Genomic DNA, 21,017 nt, shown 5'->3' with positions numbered 1-21,017 from the left:
TGGTTTAGGGAGTGTTAGGAATGGTTGGACTCGATGATCCAATGGGTCCTTTCCAACCTTGTGATTCTGTGTGATTCTGTGATTCTGTGTACTAGCTAGCGAATGCTGGTTTGCGTCCGCATGCCAATGGGATGTTGGTGGAGCAATAATAGATAAACTCCTTAGTGATTATGAGAGTAATACATTGTTCTCAATGTTTGGTAGTCCTTTATAATGGCATCTATTTATAGAGACTTGGTTTGGTACTTTTTAAACTTCCTCTTTCATAAATGGCTCTTGTCTGTTCAGCTTCTTATCAGGCTGGATGAGTTGCAAGCCTAGGAAGGAGAAGGTGGAGAAAGAGCTTTAGGCTAAAGCTGCTTTCAGTACCCATCCCATTCTATGTAGGTCTGTAGTCCTTACAAAGCGTGTAAGTATGACATTGTAGACCTTTTCACTGACGATCTGAGCTTCCTTAGGTAATGCTTTATGTTGCTGACTTAACCACTTTCCAGTTGAATCTTAGCCCAGGTACAAATATTTGCTCTTGGAGGGGGATTAATTCTTGAAATCCTGGATGGACGCAACCAGAGACGTATTTTCAAATCCCCTACAAATTGTCTTCCTTATTTGCTAAGAGGTTAGTGATTCCCTCTGGTAGACACGAAGAAGCACAGGACACGGCTACGTGGAAAGTTCGTCTTTGTTCGGTGGTTTAGGAATTCACATCTTTGTCCCGTGGCAGCACCTGTGGCATTTGGAACACAGCAAGGTATTTAATGTTGTTTGCTTGTTTGTTTATTTGGGTCTACAGCATGGGGAGAGTATCTGCTCAGCCACAAATCCAATTCTTGGCTTGAGAAACCTACCTATAGTTTATAAACCCATAAATGCTTAAACACACGTAAGGGCTGTCTCTCATCTCTGCCTTACTTTTTTCCCTAGCTTTCTAAAAGGAAATTATTTCCCTTTTCTACAGTCTGTTTTGTGTAAATAGGCCCTACAAACTGTTTCTACTCTTGAAACAGCTTTAGTATGGGAAAGGGAGCAACAGAACAGAATGGATGTGAACTTCTCCAGCAGGGAGAAGAGAAGGAACAGGGAGTTTGTGGCATCGTCCTTTCCTGATGCTGCTCCTCAGCTTCAGACTCTTACAGGGTTAAGGCTGCTACTTAATCATGCTGTCCAACACCTATCAAAACCCTTTTCCCTGTGAACATGTCTCATCCTGTGAATTGATTCATATTGGTGATTTCCAGAGCCTTCTGCAGGAGCACACTGTGCTCTGGAATCTTGTATTGAGTGGGGAGATGCTTCAATGTATTTGAAACTCGCTGTCTGATCACTTGGCTGGACGCTGCTATTTTGAGTTACGACAAAATGAAAAACTGAACTCTCTCTGCTTTGTACCACTCAGGTTTTCTGGACGTCTCTTTCTGTGTCTCTCTTGTGTCCTTTTGGTTCTTTTTCTTTTTACCTTCTTTTTCTTTTTACCTTCTTTTTCTTTTTACCTTCTTTTTCCTTTTGTCTTCTTTTTCCTTTTACCTTCTTTTTCTTCCCCAGAAGAATCTTATTCTGTCTGTTTTTCCCTTGGGGACATGCTGTTCCCTGCCCTTGGTTATCCTTGTTACCTTTCAGGGCAGGTGGTTCGACTGTCCCGCTCTTAAGGCCCATTCTGTTTTGAGTTCAGTGATGCCCTGCAAGTAATGGTTAGCGTTTGGTTCTGATATAAGAAAATACAGTAGGAGAGATGAATTCTCTTTTTAGGTTCAATCTGACTCCTTACCCACGTCTGCCACCTTTCTAGGCCTTGGACTGAGCATGTCATATCCATACATAAGGGGTTCTAATGTGGTATAAATGGCGTTCTCTGTTGCGTCCTTGATTTGTGTTCTAACTTCTCTACTCATGTCAAGAGATTCTTTTTAAGTGACACCAAGTATAAGAGTGCGTGTCAAACTGTGGTTGTGTTGTCTTTAAGTGCAATACTCCTCACTTACCATTGTAGAGTAAGTGGTATTTCATCGCCTCTCCAGTCTGTATCCTGAAGCCCTCCTCCAGCTTGACACAGAGAGCTTTATTTTCGGGAATCCCGACTAGCTTCATGTCTGTGGACAGGCCATTTGCTCCTTAGCAAAGCTTTTCCCTTTCAATCAAGGAGATGCTCAATATCAAACGTCCCAGGACTGATGAAGCTGCGCTGTTGTATTCTTGCAATGGTAAAAACCCCAAACAACCCCTCCAAAACCAATCCAAACCCTAAAAATAGCCAAAACCCATATGTATAGATATTCTATATTTCCTGGATGTTATCACATTGTTGAGTGAAATGGCCTTCCTTACCTCAGAGCCTCTCATGGCAAATCTTGAGGTACCTTCTGAAAATGGAAGCACCTTGTGTTGATCATATTACCTTTATCTGTACTCCTACAGATTTCTTCACAAAATTACTCTTTATGAACTTACAAAAGCCAGGCTGTCCCTTCCCCTCTAGATTTATCTGTTAGTCTAATAATTTTTTAATATGAATTAAGAAGAGTTCTTGGTCTTTTATAATGATGCTGAGGCGCTGTTTTTAAAATGATGTTTTTATGGTTTTTTTTTCATGAGGAACTGCTAGAATGAAAAGAAACCCACTTGTGCTGTGCCTGAGTATCTATTGAAATAGTTTTTGGTAAACAATATATGGGAGTAGCTTTACCCACCAAGTATAATTCTGCTTTTATCTCATCCACCTGTTTTTTTCTGATGTCTTTCCCAGGACATTTTGGGCCAGAAAAGCTTCATTCAGCCACAGTTATAGATCCATCTTTAACCATGAGCTGCCCTGAGTCTCAAAAGACAAAGATGGGTGGGAAGAATGCTAGTTCTCCTCCCAGACAAGTAATCTTCAGGAAAAGCACCCGTGACAAAGCTGTAAGTACCATAATAACGGATTTATGTAGGTATGAGTTTTACTGGTAGTCAGATTGGAGGCGGCTTAGAAAGTTCTTTTGTGTGTCCTTCATTTTTTCCTGAAGAAGGAACTGTATTTAGCACTAAGTTTTAGGAGATGATGTAAACAGAGTTTATAGGGCAAACTGCTCATATGCTATAGTACAAGAAGGTAACTCACCTCTCACTCCTCCTGTACTCCTGCTGATAGATGTTCAAGACATTGCTGATGTGTTTAAAACAAAGCTGATTCATTGTCCTTCTGACCTGATGGCATCAAAAAATCTCTAAATCTGTGGGATTTTGTCCCGTGCTCAAGTATTTTTGTTGTAATTCTGGTACTTTTGAGAGTTGATCTGCACGAGATCTACAGTTCTGATGTCCTGCAGCATGTGAATAACTGTTGAGTCTGGTGGGGATTGCATGTTTGCTGGAGAAAAGTAAATATTTCATTTAAAATGGAGTTGTTCTGGTCTCTACAAGATTTATAGCTCTCCACTGTTTCCCATGGCCCCCAACACACAACCATCAACATTTTGTAGTTCAACCATGGTCATCTTCTCCCTACAGCTAACCATCTACTTGGGAAAACGGGACTTCATCGACAACATAGGGAATGTGGAGCCTGTAGGTAAGCCTACAATGATATGTGCTGCCCTTCCCACTCTCTCAACCCTGATTATCCTCAGTTAATCTCTCTTATTATTTCCGTTCTTTTAGATGGTGTCGTATTGGTGGATCCTGCAATTCTCAAGGGGAAAAAAGGTTTGAGGTTTTATGTAACGTATGTTTCAGAGATGCAGAATCAGGGTTGGAAGGGTACTTAAAGACCATACAGTTCCACTCCCCTGCCATGGGCAGGGACACCTCCCACTGGCTCAGGCTGCCCAAGGCCCATCCAACCTGGCCTTGAACACCTCCAGGGATGGGGCAGCCACAGCTTCCTTGGGCAACCTGGGCCAGGGCCTCCCCACTCTCATCATGAAGAAATTCCTCCTTATGCCTCATCTAAATCTGCCCCTCTCCAGTTTGTAGCCATTACCCCTCGTCATATCACTCCAAGCCTTTGTGAACAGTCCCTCCTCAGCTTTCCTGTAGCCCCTTCAGGTACTGGAATGTTGCTATAAGGTCTCCTCGGAGCTTTCTCTTCTCCAGGCTGAACAACCCCAGCTCTCTCAGCCTGTCCTCATATGGGAGGTGCTCCAGCCCCCGGATCATCCTTGTAGCCTCCTCTGGACCTGTTCCAACAGCTCCATCTCCTTCTTATGTTGAGGATTCCAGAACTGGACACAGTACTCCAGCTGAGGTCTCACAGGAGAGGAATAGAGGGGCAGAATCCCCTCCCTCCCCCTGCTGGCCACGCTGCTTTGGATGCAGCCCAGGACACGGTTGGCCTTCTGGGCTGCGATATAGTGTTCTTTTGACTCACTGAGATAGAACATTTTTGCTTTAAGGGTAGAAACATAACTCCCTTCGCCAGCAAATGGGCTTCTGACTCAACGTAATGTATGTTCTTAGATATTGTATGAATGTTAACTGGGTTATACAACAGTGTTGAAATGGTTTTCCCTGGCTCTATAGTGCAGGAAGACATTGCCTCCTACCCTGGCCGCGTTGTTAGCCTGCTGTGTGCTTTAGCCACCTTGTGCTTCTTTCCAGTGTACGTTTCCCTGACCTGCGCTTTCCGGTATGGCCAGGAAGACATCGATGTGATTGGTCTCACCTTCCGACGGGACCTGTACTTCTCTAGGGTCCAAGTGTACCCACCTGCTGACAAGCCAGAGTCTCTCTCTCACTTGCAGGAATCTCTGCTAAAGAAGCTGGGGAAAAATGCTTATCCCTTTTTATTTACGGTAAGTATCTCGTAAGAGGCTCTGACCCTCTTCTCCTGGTCTGTTATTACCAGGCTGCTGCTGATGGACTGAGGACAGGGATTAATAGTGAATTCGTGTTATGCAAAGTTCCAATTTTGAGCAACAGGCGATGGACTATAATTGTTTTTTTCTTACCATCCTAAGTGGTAAAGTGCAAGAAGATCCCAACTGCGTGTGAAAAGTGCTTTCCTTGGAAAAGCAAGGAAGCATAAAGTGCTTTTATGCTAGCAACAGCCTCACATATCTTTGTCTTCCCCCTTCCCGAGGGGCTGGAATACTTTATACTGTTGTCCCAGTGGTCACAGAGGAAGTGCCACATCCTTTCTTCTTAAAAATTTTAAGGATCAAACAAGTGGATGAGAAGCTCTTTACCAGATGTCAATGAATAACAGCTCATTGCCAAATTCTGATTGGGACAGGATATGCTTCCAGTACTCAGTGACGTGGCTCCTTTAGCATTCCCTAGGAAGATCCAGGTTTGAAAACCACGGGGTCTGATATAGAAACGAATAAGTCTTTGAATGATGGTACTAAACAGGTCGATACCTGTTGTAATGTTATTAACCACTCAAATACAATCTAATGATCTTCAAACTGCTGGAGTCTCTCAGGGGTGTTAGCACTCCAGGAGCTACTTGGCAGCCTTCCCAGCTGATGTCTGGAGTTGCTGGCCCTGCCCAGGCCGGGAGCCAATGGACACTGCCTGGCAACTGGTCTTTGTGGCCTTAGTTGTGTTTCTGACACGGAGATGCTTTGCTCAAGTGAACAGCGAGTAGCAGTGCTGTGAGCCACACCATGGTGGCTCACAGGATGGTGAGCCAGATGGGCCACGCTCTACTCTAAGCTGTGCCTCTAGGGCTCTGATTTTTAGACCAGATGCTCCACATGCCTGGACTTGTTTTAGTTTTGTCTCTTTCCCCCTTCCCCGCCCCTTCCTTGGCTATTAAAGTAATTTTGGAAGAGAGAGGCTTGTTCATACCAGACAAGTTTAAGGTCCAGGACTTCAAAGGGTTCCTACATTACAGCAAGTGACCTGTTGTCCTCAGGATTGCTGTGTACCTTTTGTGTGCAACATGTAGTTGGAAATCTTTGTAATGGTGCTTTGGGATGTTTTTCTCTTCCTCCCACAGTTTCCAGATTATCTGCCTTGTTCGGTCTGCCTGCAGCCTGCTCCTCGTGATGTTGATAAGGTGAGACCAATGGGACGCTGGTGCTTATCACAGTTGAGGAAAGTCATATGGAAAAAGTCATGGGAATCTACCTGGCTAGCTTGACAGGAGAGTAAGGTGATTCTGGGGTTTAAGTTCTCAGAATCATAGAACGGTTTGGGTTGGAAGGGATCTTGACACCCCTGACGAGATCACTTGCATTGGTGATCATCAGGTCCAGTATTGCATCCCCTTGGTGGAGGTGTCTATTACCAGGGTTCAGAAGTTCTCTTCAGTGCACTCCAGGAGTCTCCTGGATTGCCTACAGCTTGCCATGCTACTTTTCCAGCAGATGTCAGGGTGGTTGAAGTCCTCCAGTAGGATGAGAGCTTGCAAGCATGAAGCCTCCTGTAGCTGGGGGAAGAAGGCTTCACCAGTAGGTTCTCCTTGATTAGGTGGCCTGTAGTATACACTGACCACAAGGTTCCTGTTGGTTCCTGTCTTTTATTCTGACCCACAAGCTTTCAACCTGTTCATGGCTACTCTTCAAAGGCAGCTCTTCACACTCTGCCTGTTTCCTGATATAGCTCCTTCCCACTCTGTCCCTTCTGAACAGCCATTGATAGCCACACTCCAGTCATGGGATTAGTCCCACCAAGTTTCAGTGATGGCAACCAGATCATAGCTGTCTAGCAGCATGGTAGCTTCCAGCTCCTCCTGTTTGTTGCCCAAGCTGCGTGCGTTTGTATAGAGGCCCTTCAACCAGCACATCACCGCCTTAGTGGAAGACCCCTTATTTCCTTCAAGTTTCCCTGCTGGCACCTACTACCTGAGGGGTCCCGAGCTCATCTCCATAGGACTTCAGTGGTGCTGTGGCATCCCCAGCACGTCCCGGGGAGCAGGTGGAGGGCCCATACCAGCACCCCATCCCTCCAGCCATTGCGTGTCCTCCCACAGCTTGTCATAGGCCTGATATCATCCCCTTCACGCCTGGTTTAAAGCCTTGACAATGAGCCCTACAAGAATAGGAAAGGGAATGTAGTTAAATAGCAGCAGGGCTACTAAATCTGCGATGCTCGTGGTTTCCTTAAGGGTACCACATGGTTTGTGGGTTGGCTGCACATAAAATGTTTGTAGCTGTCGGGTTACGTCAGAGAAAAGGAGACAGAGTGCCTGCAATCTCGTAGGTGGCTATAAATAGCAGGTGTTAAGACCTGCTTCTGAATTAAAACAAGTGCAGAGAAGGGCTGTCTTGTACTCGTGTGTAACCGAAACAAAAACCCTGGGGTATGAATCACGAGATGATGAGATGTTCTGCAAGGTTTCTGACATGATTTAAACTATTCCTTGTTTTACATCACTGGATGCTTCTCTGTACAGCTGAGGTAGACCAACTGGGCAAGGTGGGAGGCAGGGTGTAGGATCCAGTGCCACAAGGATAAGCTGTGGCTTTTGCCAAGGGATGATCTTCTAGCAAAAATTTGCATATTCATAGAATCATAGAATAGTTCTGGTTGGAAGGGACCTTAAAGATTATTCAGTTCCACCCCCTGCCATGGGCAGGGACACCTCCCACTGGCTCAGGCTGCCCAAGGCCCATCCAACCTGGCCTGGAACACCTCCAGGGATGGGGCAGCCACAGCTTCCCTGGGCAACCTGGGCCAGGGCCTCACCACTCTTATTGTGAAGAAATTCCACCTCATGTCCAGTCTAAATCTGCCCCTCTCCAGTTTATACCCATTGCCCCTCATTCTATCCCCACAAGCCTTTGTGAACAGCCCCTCTCCAGCTTTCCTGTAGCCCCTTCAGGTACTGGAAGGTCACTCTAAGGTCTCCTTGGAGCCTTCTCTCCTCCAGGCTGAACAACCCCAACTCTCTCAGCCTGTCCTCGTATGGGAGGTGCTCCAGCCCTCAGATCATCCTTGTAGCCTCCTCTGGACCCGTTCCAACAGCTTCATCTTCTTATGTTGAGGATTCCAGAACTGGACACAATCCTCCAGATGAGGTCTCACATTGCTCTATAGAGAATTACCTGGGACTCACAGAGATGTCCCACAGCAGTATAAAACCATGAAAACAAAGGTCACCTTGACCTGATCAGCCCATAGACATTGGGAAGTAAGAAGGTTGACCCTGCGTCAGGTATTGGCATTACAAAGCCATTTAGAAATTCAGTTCAGAAACCGAAGGTGGACTGGAGAACTGTGCAGGCTGATAGGTCTGACAACCTATAGCATGCTGTGACCTGTAGCAACACTGCTCCCACAGAAAGCCTTTTAGAAGCAGGGATCTCATCTGCCAAAGGCTGGGAAAGCAAGCTTCATTTATCAGAAGGAGCATGGAACAGGTGGATGCTGCCACATGGGTTGGCAGGGATCATTATAATGGTAGGAGCCAGAAGACTTTGCAGCTGGCAGGAATCTGCCGATTTCTGGTATGTAGAAAGATATTTAAACATCTGCAGATATTCTTGGTTTCTGATCCTGATTTCACAGCTGTCTTGTCTCTCTCTGGCAGACCTGTGGGGTGGACTTCGAAGTGAAAGCTTTCTCAACAGAGAATGTGGAAGAGAGGATTCATAAGAGGTAACAGAATGTGTGTGTCCATCTTCAGTTTTGCTGTTCTCAAAGGGGTTGAGTGGTTCAGTGATGCCGCTTGGTCGATTGTTCAGATTTGCCCCACTTGTCATTTGGGCTTCATGGGCGTCAGCACACATGAACGCAGAAGTCTTTCCTCCACCAAGCACAAAGTAACACCACGTTGTCCTCTGCTGCTTCCCAGGAACTCTACACGTCTGCTCATCCGTAAGGTGCAGTACGCTCCAGAAACCCCAGGACCCCAACCTTGTGCAGAGACCACCTGGCAGTTCTTTATGTCTAACAAGCCGTTACACTTGAAAGCTTCCCTCAGTAAAGAGGTGAGGAGCTGGGGATGTCATTGTATTGGCCAGTTTTGCTGCCCTAAGCAGCTACTTTGTGTGCTACTTAGCCAAGTCTCAGCTGAGACCGGCTTGGCGCGGCACTTTAGGGCTCCATCGTCATTTCTGTCAGTCGCTGCTGTCTGGGGAGACTGAGACCCCGTTACAAGACGCGTATGAGGCTACATAAGTCATTAAAGAAAGGGTGATCTTGCCTTGTCTGGCCTCTGCGAGGAGATTTATTTTGAGGGGGACTAGAGCGGTTTAGGGCTTGAGAGGAGCCTCCTGGTTTGATTTTGGAGCATCCCATTCCTTCTAGGTGTACTACCATGGCGAGCCCATTCCAGTCACTGTCACCATCAACAACAGCACAGACAAAACAGTGAAGAAGATCAAAGTCCAGGGTATGTTTTTACTGTTCATTGGGATTCTTTGAGGGCTGGAAGACTGAAATGGAAGGAGGGCTGAAAGACAGACAGAATTTAGTGCTTGCAACAGATTAAGCAGGCAGCATGGGACAAGTCAGGAATTTGTCCCTCCACCCTGCCTGTTGTTGTTGCTTTGCTGTTCACTGAGGGAAACACTGCAGCCTTTTCCCTGACTGTCATCGTTTCTTTTGTGGCTTAATTTCAGGTACCAGTATGTCCCCTTTAGTAAACAGTAAAGGGTCTGGCACCTGCGGCGGGCAAGGCGGGTGCTGTGGAGAGAAATCCTCTCTTGTGGGAGGTGGGTTGGAAGGGCTGCCCTGTCAGGGTGATGCTCCTGCTGTGAGTGTGCCTAGGGTGCGTACAATTCTGCCTTGGATTTCAGAAACATCTGGCAATGTGAGAAATAGCCGCTCTGCCAGCGATGGTGTAATTCCTCCTGAGGAAGCTGAGGGCAGGGGCTGAGTTTCAGAGGAGGTTCAGTACTGTGCCTGTGTTTTATTTGTGGCACTGCATATTTTCATCCCACAGCCCCATTGCCCTCGGACCCGTGGAAGGCAATCAGAGGAACAAAGGATGAGAAAGAGAAGGGAAGGCAAGGAGTGAACAAAGCTGCTGAGGTTTTTACAACACTCTAGATTACGGAAAGCCAATTCAGTGCTGGTCTTGGATGCACTGTTTAGTGACTCCCAAATATTTTTAGGCTGACACACCCATGTCAAGCTTAAAAAGACCCTGTTGATAGCTAGATTCTCTCCTCATCAGTGTTTCAGTCAGAATTACCCTATGGATGTTTTGGTGTTTGGTTGGAGAATATAAGCCATTTATTATCACAGGCTCTTGACTGCAGTTTGGCATCCAGTGTGCTGGATAATGGTGTGCTGGATAAGGGAACTCCTGAGTGCAGATCCCTTGGCTGTAGGTACACAAGAGATACCGGTGGCCAGAGATAAAAGTGGACACACTTTGCAAAGAAGAGGGAGATCTCTACCATGGAAAGATCAGGCTGCCAGGGGATACCGTGGGTTATTGACTTTGTCATCTCCAAACCAAGGCTGGATTCCTTCCAGGGAAGATAGGGTTTGGCTCTTTGTGTGCTATTGCTCTCTGTCCAGGTCTGGCTGCGTGACCTGGTAGTCTCTTCAGGCTCTAAATTGATGGGTTTTCCTGCTGACCTCCTCATGTCTTCCGTCTCTGAGACAGGAGTGGTGGGTATGCTCTTTCTGATACATAGGCACAACTGATGGTCTGCTTTCTCCTTCCTCACTCAGTGGAGCAGGTTGCCAACGTGGTTTTGTACTCCAGTGACTACTATACCAAAGTGGTGGCTGCTGAGGAAGCACAGTGAGTGAATGCTCTGCTTATCCCTTCTTACTCCTTCACACCTTTGTTGTTACCCTCCTCAGTAATGTGAGGCACTCCTGGCTATAGTCTCGCTGCTGTTACGGTGCTCTCTGCTCTTGCGTGGGTTCTCCACATCACCTCTACTCCTTTGTACACGTCACCTTGTCTCCTTCTCCCATAGCCAGCGGGCATCCTGCGCCTTTTTTTCATTGAAGGGGGTAGATTGCAGAAGCGAGCGTTTTTTTGAAGAATAATTCTCTACTAGACAAACTGAGGGGCTGCGGAGAGCTCTCAGTTGCTTGAAATCTTTAGAGATGCAGCATCTTTCTGAAAGGTGCTGCTGTTTGAGTGGAAGCCATGGATGCTCTAGCTTGAGGTCACTCTTTTTCACCCTATTTCATTTTGTTTCTTCTGTCTTGGAAAGCCCATCAAAATCTCAAGCCTGTTGACAGTGTGGAGAACCACATGCTTTTTTGCACTGCATTGGCAGTGCAGCATTGAGCTTCGCTATGTGAGGAGAGGTGGAAACACCTACACATAGAGACATGTTTCCATTGAGCACGGCTCTTCTAAACTAGGATTTATTTTGTCTAAATGTAGAGGTCTGCAGTATAGTTTAACCTACTTTAGAAGTCTGCCTTAATGGGAAATTAAGAATTTTTTGCAAGTGCTTGTTCCTCTTTGCTGATTCTAAAGGGAATTTTTCTGACTAGCTTAGATGTAGACACCTGCACTGTAGACAAATGTAGTTGAACAAATAAATTCCACTCCTTTTGGACGGCTTTGTAATCTGTTTTGATTCTCTTTGTTGGGTGTGTAACACAAATAGGAGAGTGCATCCCTTTCCTTCTCTCACCTGCTCCTTATTTTCAGGGAAAAGGTGCAGCCTAACAGCAGCCTGACCAAGACACTGACACTGTTGCCCTTGCTAGCAAATAACCGAGAGACCCGGGAAATAGCTCTGGATGGAAAGCTAAAGGATGAGGATACCAACTTGGCTTCTAGTACTATGTGAGTAGAGTTTTAAATGGTCTTAGCTAGTGGAGGGTTCTAAAGAAGAGGGGAGGATGGAGGAAAGACTTCTATCAGGAGTTAGTGCCTGTAAATGTGTGTCCGGATGGCTAGACCTAAGTTACATGACTTAGACTGTCATATTCCTTCAGGATAAACAAGGATAACAGATCTGGAGAGGTATTAGCTGTCCTTGAGGCTTGTCTGCTCTACCACTTTCAGGAGCACAGGAAGCTCACCTTGATCTTGCTCCACCATAGACTGTTGCCGAGGGATCTGGTTTAGTAGTGGATAGGTATGGTTGGACTCAATGATCTCAAAGGTCTTTTCCAACCTAGGGATTCTATGATTCTATAATTCTATGACGGTTGTTCTGTTTCTGCGCTGTGTAACGCTGCTGTCTGTTTCCTCTGGTAGTATTAAGGATGGAATAGACAAGACAGTGATGGGGATTCTGGTATCCTACAAGGTCAAAGTGAAGCTCACTGTTCCAGGGTAAGAATAACAGAGTTTTTTTTATGTCTACATAGATTTAAGAATGGGGAGTGTGTGTTGCATCAGTGAGTGGGGAGAGAGCAGGACAGACTACCCTAAGAGAAAGGGCACATGTCATCAGATATTGGGCTCCCTCTAGAGCATAAACTGCCTGGAAATCAGTCTTGGTCTAGCCAAAGAACTTGTCCTGAGCCAGAGGGACTGGATTACCTTCCTTAGCTATGAATGACTTTACAGCTGAAGTACGAACCTCTGGTTTGCATTGCAATTTTGTGTTTCAAAGCCATAACTTCTTTTGTGAGAAGTGAAGTGAAATTCTTCATGAGCCTTTCAGTTGACATTCTTCTTCTCCCAGAGCAGAAGGTAGAGACAGCTGGCTGAGAGTCACAAATGCTGTAGCCCTGGTTCTGTTCTGAGCCAGCTTCTTGGGAGAAGCTCATGCTATCAACATGAGTTAGCTCCGAGCATACAGTGCAAAAGAGGACAAGGATAACTCTGATGATAGTCACATTTGTATTTTATTCATCTATCTTTCCTTCTGGTATACAAATGAGTTAACGATTTGCCTAAAGCATGATAAAATGACTGCTGTGATACTCCAAATGCCCTTGTCCTTCAGCTCTCAGGAAAGGACCCATGCCCAACTCTTGGTTAGGAGTTTGAAAACTTAGACTCTGTCCATGGGAAGGACGTGAAACATGAAAATTATCTTTTTTATAGCAAGTTTATTTGGATGTTTATTTGGGGGGAGGGCGATCTGTGTGTAGAGAACCTCAGAAAGATAAGCTACTCAAGTAGAGAAGGATAGATAGGGAAGGTGATTTCAATAGTCCAGCAATAAAACAACGTTTGGTAGAGCACCAGAATGGAAAGGCACTAAATATGCTTGTGTTTTTCTCCCTGTTTTCTCCTGTAGCATGCTGGGAGACCTCACTTCCAGGTAAATGTCATATTCCTTTGCAGACCATGTGGTTATAGTTAATTCATCTTTTTAGTCTCTTTCCTATTTCCTTTCTCACCACCCTAAAAAAAAAGCATAACTATCTCCTAACCTATCAGAAATAAGAAGTCTGTGCATTCAGCTGTGACGATGAAGCAATTATACAAACGTCTCTGTTTTGGTGTACATGCTAGTACATTCAGCACATAATAAACCCAGTTTGTTAAAGTGAATATACCTGGGATATCTGTGGATAAACCAGAGTTTAACTCTTTTTGAGGGGAACATGTTTAGAAAAAGATGCAAGAATGGGTGAAGCTGGAGTTCAAGGCTTGGGCTGGGATGGGAAGGGCATTGAACCAGGCAGGAATGGAGCTGTGGATCTAATGCATTCTCTATTCTACCCAAAGTGAAGTGGGCACAGAGCTGCCGTTTCGTCTGATGCACCCCAAACCTGAGGAGAAGAACACATCAGGTCAGTTATGCCTTTCTTCATTAACAGACTGATGTGAAATCTTAGTGTGGCGAGGTGATCTGTTGTTCTACAGGAAGCCTTTAGAGTCAACAGGACTCCAGCGCGGGAGTTGCTCTGTATGTGTATACGTATATGCAAGTGTACACATATATTGGCCTCAAGGCACAAAATAACAGGGAAAAGGTGGAAATGGGTAATGTTCCCTTTTTGTCTTTTATCTATGGAATCACAACTCAAAGCACAGGGCTTGACGAAGTCCTGCACGTGGTTAAACCTCATGACTGCCGTGCAAAATGTCCTGAATGAAGCTGTCAGCATTCCCATCCAGATTCCAACCTAGCAAACAAGAATCTGTGACAGAAAACACCTAAGACACTTGAAGATTGTAAAAAGCAAAATACTTTTAAACAAAGTTAAGAGATGATAAAACCGTTCATGATTTTAAAGTCCCCGTTATCTTGATGTGGCATTGGCCACGGTGTCTGTGATGTGACCTTTATGTTCAGTGCGTATCTGAGCGAATGTATCTTCAGAGTCAGGTTAGCAAATGGATGTGTGGGAACTTGTGTAAGGAACCCAGGCATGTTGAGGCTCAGGACCAGATGCCAAAACTGCAGGCTGTCTTGAGCATCTGTGTTCTCCTCCCACTTCCTCAGGCCCTGGCTGGCTCTGCTCTCTAATGGTGAACATACAGAAACTGCAAGGTGCTTGCACTAAATCAGGAACTCCTGAACACCATCTGAAGCAACTATGAAAGGAGTTATCCCCAAATAGATGCCATGTTCTGTACTGGAAGCATTAGAGGGGTGACTTTAGTCCTTACCATGTGAAATTCTTGGAGGAATCACATGTGAGCGATGAGAAGTTTTCCACACTCAGGTGCTCTGGTTGGGAATCACTGTTTTCTAGTTACAGATGTGCTGGAGTGGGCAAAGGTAGGTTTCTTCACTCCTCTTTGAGACTTGCACCATAGTAATCTCTGACTTCCACTGGGAAAACCCCTGCTGTGAGCTGTGCCAGCAGGGCTTCTTCTCACAAACACAGAACATGCTTGTAGGAGAAGCTTTTTCTGCGTGTTACACTCCTACCAGAGTCTAGGAAGCACCTTCAGGAGAAATCCATGAGGCTTATTCCCCTCTCACCCCCTTTTTGCTCTGGCCACAGAGGAGACAGCCACTGAGAAGCACAGGACTCCCCAGAGCAGAACGTAACCCAAAGCTTCCCCCAGCTGGTCTGCAAGGTGGAACTCAAGTCCTCAGGGTTGGTCCATAGGATTGATAATGTTGGAGAACTTTGGAGAAGCTGCTGTGAAGCAAGTGCTTTTGTTGGCATAGCTCTGCCCACGCTGCGAGGTTCACTTTCTTGCTGCAGGGCAGTGAAACTCTGCCAGCAAAACACTGACATTGCTGCATGCTTGATCCTGATCTCAAGCGGGTGATTCATTGTGGGAGAGCTGCTTTGGCAAGGGTCTTCTGTCTCTTCTGGTAGCTTGTGTGTACTGAAACACTTCCCTTGGACTTTCCTGCGGCAATCACAGGAGCCTGGTGAAGGGCTGGTGGCCCCAGAGCGGTGGCTGATGAGGGCCATCTCGTGTCTGGGGACAGCCCTGCAGGGCAGAGGTGCTGGTGGGGCAGCTTGGAGCTGCAAAACCTGCAACTTTGATGGATATGGAGAAAAACTTGAAAAGTTCAAACATGGAATGTCCAAAGACTTTGGCAACTATAAAGAACTTTACATTTTTAGAATGGTGTGAATTTTTTTACATGACATTGTTTGATGTTAACAATGCCACATCTCACTTTTTATTACTTACGCTTCAGGCTGATAAGTCTGGCAGAAGCATCTCTAATAGGAAGAAAAATGGAAGTCAATCAGTTCTTTCTTCTACAATAATTTCAAAGGACGGCCGATACACTCCCTTATAGGATGTGGGCAGAAGACTTTACAAAGGAAACGAAGAACTGTGATATTTCTCAGATTGCTTCCCCCAACACATCCTCTTACTGAAGGCACAGCCCACGTATTGTTTGCTACATCAAAGTCTTCCAGGAGCTTGCTGTTGGAAGACAGCTATGGTTCGTACATTTTGTACAGCTGGAAACTGCAGATTTCTTATAAATTGGAAAAATATACAGGTAGTTTCAGGAGCTGTCCCAAGGGAAAGCCTTGCAAATGGTTAATTCCAGAAAGAAATGCTTTCTTTTAAAAAGGATAATGTAACACAACAGAAAATTCCGCTGAAGCCTGCATAGCTGAGGTTAAATCTGTGTTGGAATGTGGTGTCTGAGCTCATTACAGGGAATAAAACAACGTCACATAGGAAGTTGGTAAACTAAAACTCTTTCCGGGGTTATTTGCTAGAGGTTTTCTATGCCCGGTGCCTAATCACTCTTCCTGAGTTTAGGTTTTTTAAATTTTGATTCTACCACCTTAGTTCATAAACTCTGAGAAATAAAATGTGTTTCATTACTTGAAATACCATCTAATTTGGGATGAAGCAAATTGAGGCTTAATTGCAGAGATGGAGCTTCAGCAAACAGCATTCACGCTTTCAAAGGCCCCAAAAGATGGATTTTTTCATCATTGGCTTGTTCAGCAGCCTCTGCAGTGGGTGGAGGCAGGGATGCATGCACAGGGAATTTTGAGGTCATTCCTTATCTTCTTTTTCTTTTCCCTTTCAGTTTTACTGATGAGTCAGTAGTAACTAGTTTGCCTCTTGCACCTCTCTGCTTACTTGAGTGTCACTTCATTGTATGACATAGCTGAGAGAAAGGAAAGAAGTCAAAGTAGCCGTTGTATAGAGTCAAATGCCACATGTTACGGTTTATTTCTTGCAGCAGTGTAATATCCTTTTGCCTTCTCTAGCCAAGGTGATTTATGGCAAAAGTAAATCAAACGTGTAGCATCGTTATATTTAATCACACAGGGCTGATCTGTGGGTAGAGCAGCTCAGAAAGATAAGCTTCTCAAGCAGGTGGTTTAATTGTTTTAGGGCCAAACTGCAGCAAGTGTGATCCATTGCCGTGTGCTTTATTTCACAGCAGATTGCTTTGCCCTTTTATTTGTCTGTGGGTGAGCTCTGAAGCATTTATCACTGGATAGAAGGCAGGTCTGTCAGAGAGCATGGCTACTGCAGACTGCTTGCTCTTTCTTTTCTGTGCCTGGAGGAGACAGAGAAGGAATGGCTTGCTACCTTTCTTTTCCCATGTTTATTTATAGCTTCTTTGTCTTGGACTGCTTGTAGGCCGGCATTTGCATGTTTCATGTGTTCTGGCTTTGCAACTGTGTTTGGACTCATGTGGTTCACAGGTGGTTATTTTTAGGCGAAGCAGCTCCTGTCGTATTGGCAGTCTCTTTTCCTCCTGTTGACAAAAAATGGATAAAGATCCATTTCTTTTAAAGGCAGATTCAAACTGGGCTGTGTCTCTTCAAACTTCTAAGACCTTTCCCACTCAGCAGTTGGCCCAGAAGCTCCTGCTGGGTTTCTTCTCAAGGCTGTGGTCTCAGCACGAGTTCTTTGGTCTGGGGTTTTCCTATGTTTTACATTTGGTGGGCCTATGTCTGAGACACTGGCCCTCATTTTGGCTGTAGTTCAACAAATAGTCATTTATCTGCTCCCTTGTTAAACTTGCACAAAAGCTATGGTTTCAATAAAGCCATAAATACTTTACCCCTTTAATATTAAAGCTATATCTGCCCAGTATTGTTACCATAACTTTCAGAAATTAGTGCATTCTTTAAGCTCTTTAATGTCTTGGAAAAATAACACAGCCTACTCCCTTCCCCCCTCAAAGTTAAGAGAGGTTAAAAGCAAGCTTATAATGAAAATTACCATATGCCACAACTTTAATTATATGGAATCATTTCTGTGGCTGCATAATGAAAGCTTAGAGGAAAACCCTCTGCAGAGTGTATGATGACATTCTGGTGCCTCACTGAACACAGCCCCCCTCCCATCCCAGCCCTCAAAACAAGTGCTGGCATGCTAGTTAAAAAAAAGGAAGAGTCTACCCCTTTTCAGGTTCCTGAGAATTTGTCGATGTTACAATGTGAAATAAGCCAAAGGGCAGCAAGAGGACTACCTGGAATGGGCCTGACTCCTGCCCAGGTGCCATTTAACAGGCTACGTGTTGGTTTGGCTGCTTGAAGGTAAAACATCTTCAAATGTTGTCTTACATCTGAGGTGTACGATAAGCATTACTCCACTGCCACTCTACCTACGTATTGATTCAATAAGCAGTGTTTATCTGCCAGGAAAGTGTATGCCCAACTGAAACAACACCTGTTTTCCCCCCCTCAACCCATTTTGTGAAATTGGCTTCGACCCACATTGGGGGGTATCGCTCAGCTTCACCCATGTCGTTGATGTGTAGTGAATGAACTTCAAAGAGGGGAAAGAGAGCAGACTATTTAAAGAATAAAAATTGGAGGAAAAATTAGATGAGACCTTTGCTCTAAATGTTGGAATTTAAAGCTTTAAAGCTCTAAATATTTTACTTTAAATCCATTTCATTCAAGCACGTGTGCCCTGAGACTTTCTAGACTTCATCTTGGGTGAAGGAAACCATCCTTTCCAAATCTGGACAGAAGCCATCCTGCAAGGCATTTTGGCTAGAATGGCACACTTAATGCTGACTTTTCCAGCAGTGCCAGTTGCCACTTGTTGCCCTTGACTTCAACGTGCGTTGTGGGTGGGAATTCTCCAGGTAGCAAGTTATCCAGTCATTGAAGCATCCCATTTCCTCTGCTCCCTGATTTAAACTCATGAAAAGTATGCCAGCGAGGCAACTGTTACTTGCTAAAGATAAATAACTGTACGAACAGAAAAAAAAAGCCCAGCCCAGATTTCATCACTGCAATACAGTCTGTTCTGCTTACTTTAGGCTGTGCTTAAACAGCTTCCAAGGAATCCTGCTAGCAAGCAGGATTCATTACTGTGTGGTTAGAAAAGATCCAATTAAAGAAACACAAGTGCCAAAGGACTCAGGGTTATATTCAGGAAAAGATGAGATGCGGAGTGTTGCCTCAAGTGCCTCACCTGTCTGATGAAAGACCACCAAGGCCTTTCTGTATTCAGATCTCAGGTTGATTTTAATAGTGTCATGTTTATTGAACATCATCTTCTCATCAGCTGACTGCTTCAATCACAGTGACAGACCGAGACCAACCTCGCGTCATGCAAGCACTGTCATCTCAGAATAGAAGTGAATGCACAGATGTCTCTCCCAGCTGTGACCACCAGCAAGCATAGATAGGAAAATCTCTTTGTTTCTCAGCCCTTCTGATGTCTTGGCCGACATTCTTTCCCGTTCAGGAGGTGGAGTTTTGTTTCATCAGGTGCATGTCAGCACGTTTTCAGACTTTCTGGAATTCTCTTTGTATTGCTGCAAATTTTACTGCTTGTCACTCTTTGTCTTGGGAGTTTATATTTTTTTGACTAGTTTTAGCATCCATGTTCTAACTGTGTGGTGTGTCTTTTTTCCTCCTTAACGCCGATGACTGCAGGGAAGGATGGGTAAGTTTCTTTTAATGGTATTTCACGTTCTAGCTGCAGTTGTGTATTCGCTCTTTGAAAAGTCCTCAAAACTGTCAAAAAGTCCACAGGGTTCACAGAAATCTAGAGTCACTGTGACCTGACAAATTACTGCTAGCATTTGAGCAGCAATGGCTGACCATGTGAAACTGGTTTAAGAGAACATGTTTTGCCTCACAGTTGGATGGAGGGATGTGTTTGTGGTCAGCTGACGCTCTGTAGCTCTAAGTTTGAGACACAATAGGTTTGACCACGTGTCCATATCTTAGTACAGAAGGAATAAGGATTAAAAGTTTCACATTTTAGTTCACAGAATTGTAGAATCATAGAATAGTTTGGGTTGGAAGGAACCTTAAAGCTCATCCAGTTCCAACCCCGCTGCCATGGGCAGGGACACCTCCCACTGGCTCAGGCTGCCCAAGGCCCATCCAACCTGGCCTTGAACACCTCCAGGGATGGGGCAGCCACAGCTTCCCTGGGCAACCTGGGCCAGGGCCTCACCACTCTCATCGTGAAGAAATTCTTCCTTACGTCAAGCCCAAATCTGCCCCTCTCCAGTTCACACCCATTCCCCCTCATCCTATTACTACAGGCCTTTGTGAACAGTCCTTCCCCAGCTTTCTTGTAGCCCCTTTCAGTTCCCGGAAGGTTGAGGTTCTACACAAAGACCCTTTCCGGTTGCAGTCTCTTTGGCTAGCTGTTAAATATTTAGCTGGAATGGACATGATTCAGTACAGATAGAAAGTTCCTCAATTTCTGTCCTGACTTGCTCAATCAACTGCTTTTCATACTAGCTAGGATACCACCAATGAAGATGGTGCCTGTGGGAATGTGATCCAAATCCCTTTGAAGACAAAGGAAACGTTACCAGAATCTGCTCCGGGCTTCCCTTCTTCCTCCTATGCGTTACCTTTAGTCTGCTGGTATAAAAAAATTGCTAACGTCATTTTGAAAGACCTGTGTTTCTTCCATTTCAGTGAAGCAGAGCTGGTATTTGAGGAGTTTGCTCGTCAACAGCTAAAAGATATGCTTGATGATGAAGACAAGAATATGTCCTCAGCTGATGAGTGACTAAAAGAACGAGCTGCCAGAGAAGCTATGTCATCTGGCATCAATTAGAAATGTAGGACCTAGGTTTCTAGTAAACTGCATGTTCTCAGTGCATGCCTGGTCTTCCAGGGATCAGCCCTGAGATCAGTGGACATAAAATCATGAATCTTTATTGCTTATTAAAAATTTAAGCTCTAGAAGAATGAAGCAAACTCAAAACCTGATGCTTACTCAAGCTACCAGAGGAGGAGAGGAAGGCTGCTATGCCATGACTCCTGCTTTCAGAGCTACCTGAAAAACAAAACGTTGGTTGCTTTCACTGCTGGTGAGAGGTGAAATGAGGGTTTGTGCAGCTTGCCTGGACTTACTCGGTGTCACAGAGTCGCCGACTTTGAAATGCCGGTGAGCCAGCCCTAGCAGCCTTCAGTGATTCACTGAAGTTTCTCATCAGACTGTACAAAACTGATTTTATTTCCGTTTGATTGGTTTTGCATTTATGCTTTATCAAACTCGTCTAGTGAATATTCTGAGTGCTTGCACTGTCTCCCCGTGTGGCTTACATCCACGTTCTGTACCATTAAATGTTTGGTAAGCCATCTTCCACAGCGGATTTACTGCTGAAATATGTTGTTAGCTTTCTAGCAATATTCTTAACAACCGCGTTATTAAAGATGAGAGAAATGTGTGCTATCCATGTATTCCTTAACAAAGCTCCCCATACACAACCCCAAACAGAGAACTGCTAGTCCAGACTGATCCTGTATCTAATCAAGTTTCCTGTATGCAACAGTGCTTCAAAAGAGGGTGCAGTAAAATTAAGCAGGAAATTATGGCGCAGCCTGTCCTGAGGAGTCTTTTTTAACATCCATCTGCCAGAAGTCAGTTTATGCTC

General features: G+C 44.9%; 1 protein-coding gene across 3 annotated transcripts; it reads left to right on the top strand.

The window, feature by feature from the left end:
- Nucleotides 1-565: 565 nt before the first annotated feature.
- Nucleotides 566-20,810, top strand: SAG (S-antigen visual arrestin). 3 transcript variants are annotated; one of them, XR_008451177.1, is made up of 15 exons: nt 566-751; nt 2,741-2,895; nt 3,484-3,544; nt 3,634-3,678; nt 4,573-4,766; nt 5,918-5,977; nt 8,453-8,520; nt 8,717-8,852; nt 9,172-9,256; nt 10,549-10,621; nt 11,495-11,632; nt 12,050-12,127; nt 13,044-13,067; nt 13,478-19,057; nt 20,053-20,810. XR_008451177.1 is itself a non-coding variant. In XM_054074155.1 (14 exons), exons 2-14 carry the CDS (start codon nt 2,797-2,799, stop codon nt 13,572-13,574), a joined length of 1,158 nt encoding a protein of 385 aa, XP_053930130.1. In that variant the 5' UTR covers nt 566-751; nt 2,741-2,796; the 3' UTR covers nt 13,575-20,810. The 3 variants fall into 3 exon arrangements, 1 of the variants encoding a protein (XP_053930130.1); XR_008451176.1 differs by having other exon boundaries at nt 19,870-20,810; XM_054074155.1 differs by having other exon boundaries at nt 13,478-20,810.
- Nucleotides 20,811-21,017: the final 207 nt, after the last annotated feature.

The sequence above is a fragment of the Cuculus canorus genome, chromosome 9 (genome assembly GCF_017976375.1).
Source record: "Cuculus canorus isolate bCucCan1 chromosome 9, bCucCan1.pri, whole genome shotgun sequence".
Lineage (NCBI taxonomy): Eukaryota > Metazoa > Chordata > Aves > Cuculiformes > Cuculidae > Cuculus > Cuculus canorus.
The sequence above is the reverse complement of the archived record's forward strand: the minus strand, read 5'-3'. Positions and strand labels throughout refer to the sequence as shown.

Excerpts from the sequence above, each read along its gene's own strand:
- SAG (XM_054074155.1), top strand. The coding sequence starts at position 2,797 with ATGAGCTGCCCTGAGTCTCAAAAGACAAAGATGGGTGGGAAGAATGCT. Across the intron at positions 3,679-4,572 it reads AATTCTCAAGGGGAAAAAAG|TGTACGTTTCCCTGACCTGC; the intron begins GTTTGAGGTTTT and ends GCTTCTTTCCAG. Across the intron at positions 11,633-12,049 it reads AACTTGGCTTCTAGTACTAT|TATTAAGGATGGAATAGACA; the intron begins GTGAGTAGAGTT and ends TTCCTCTGGTAG.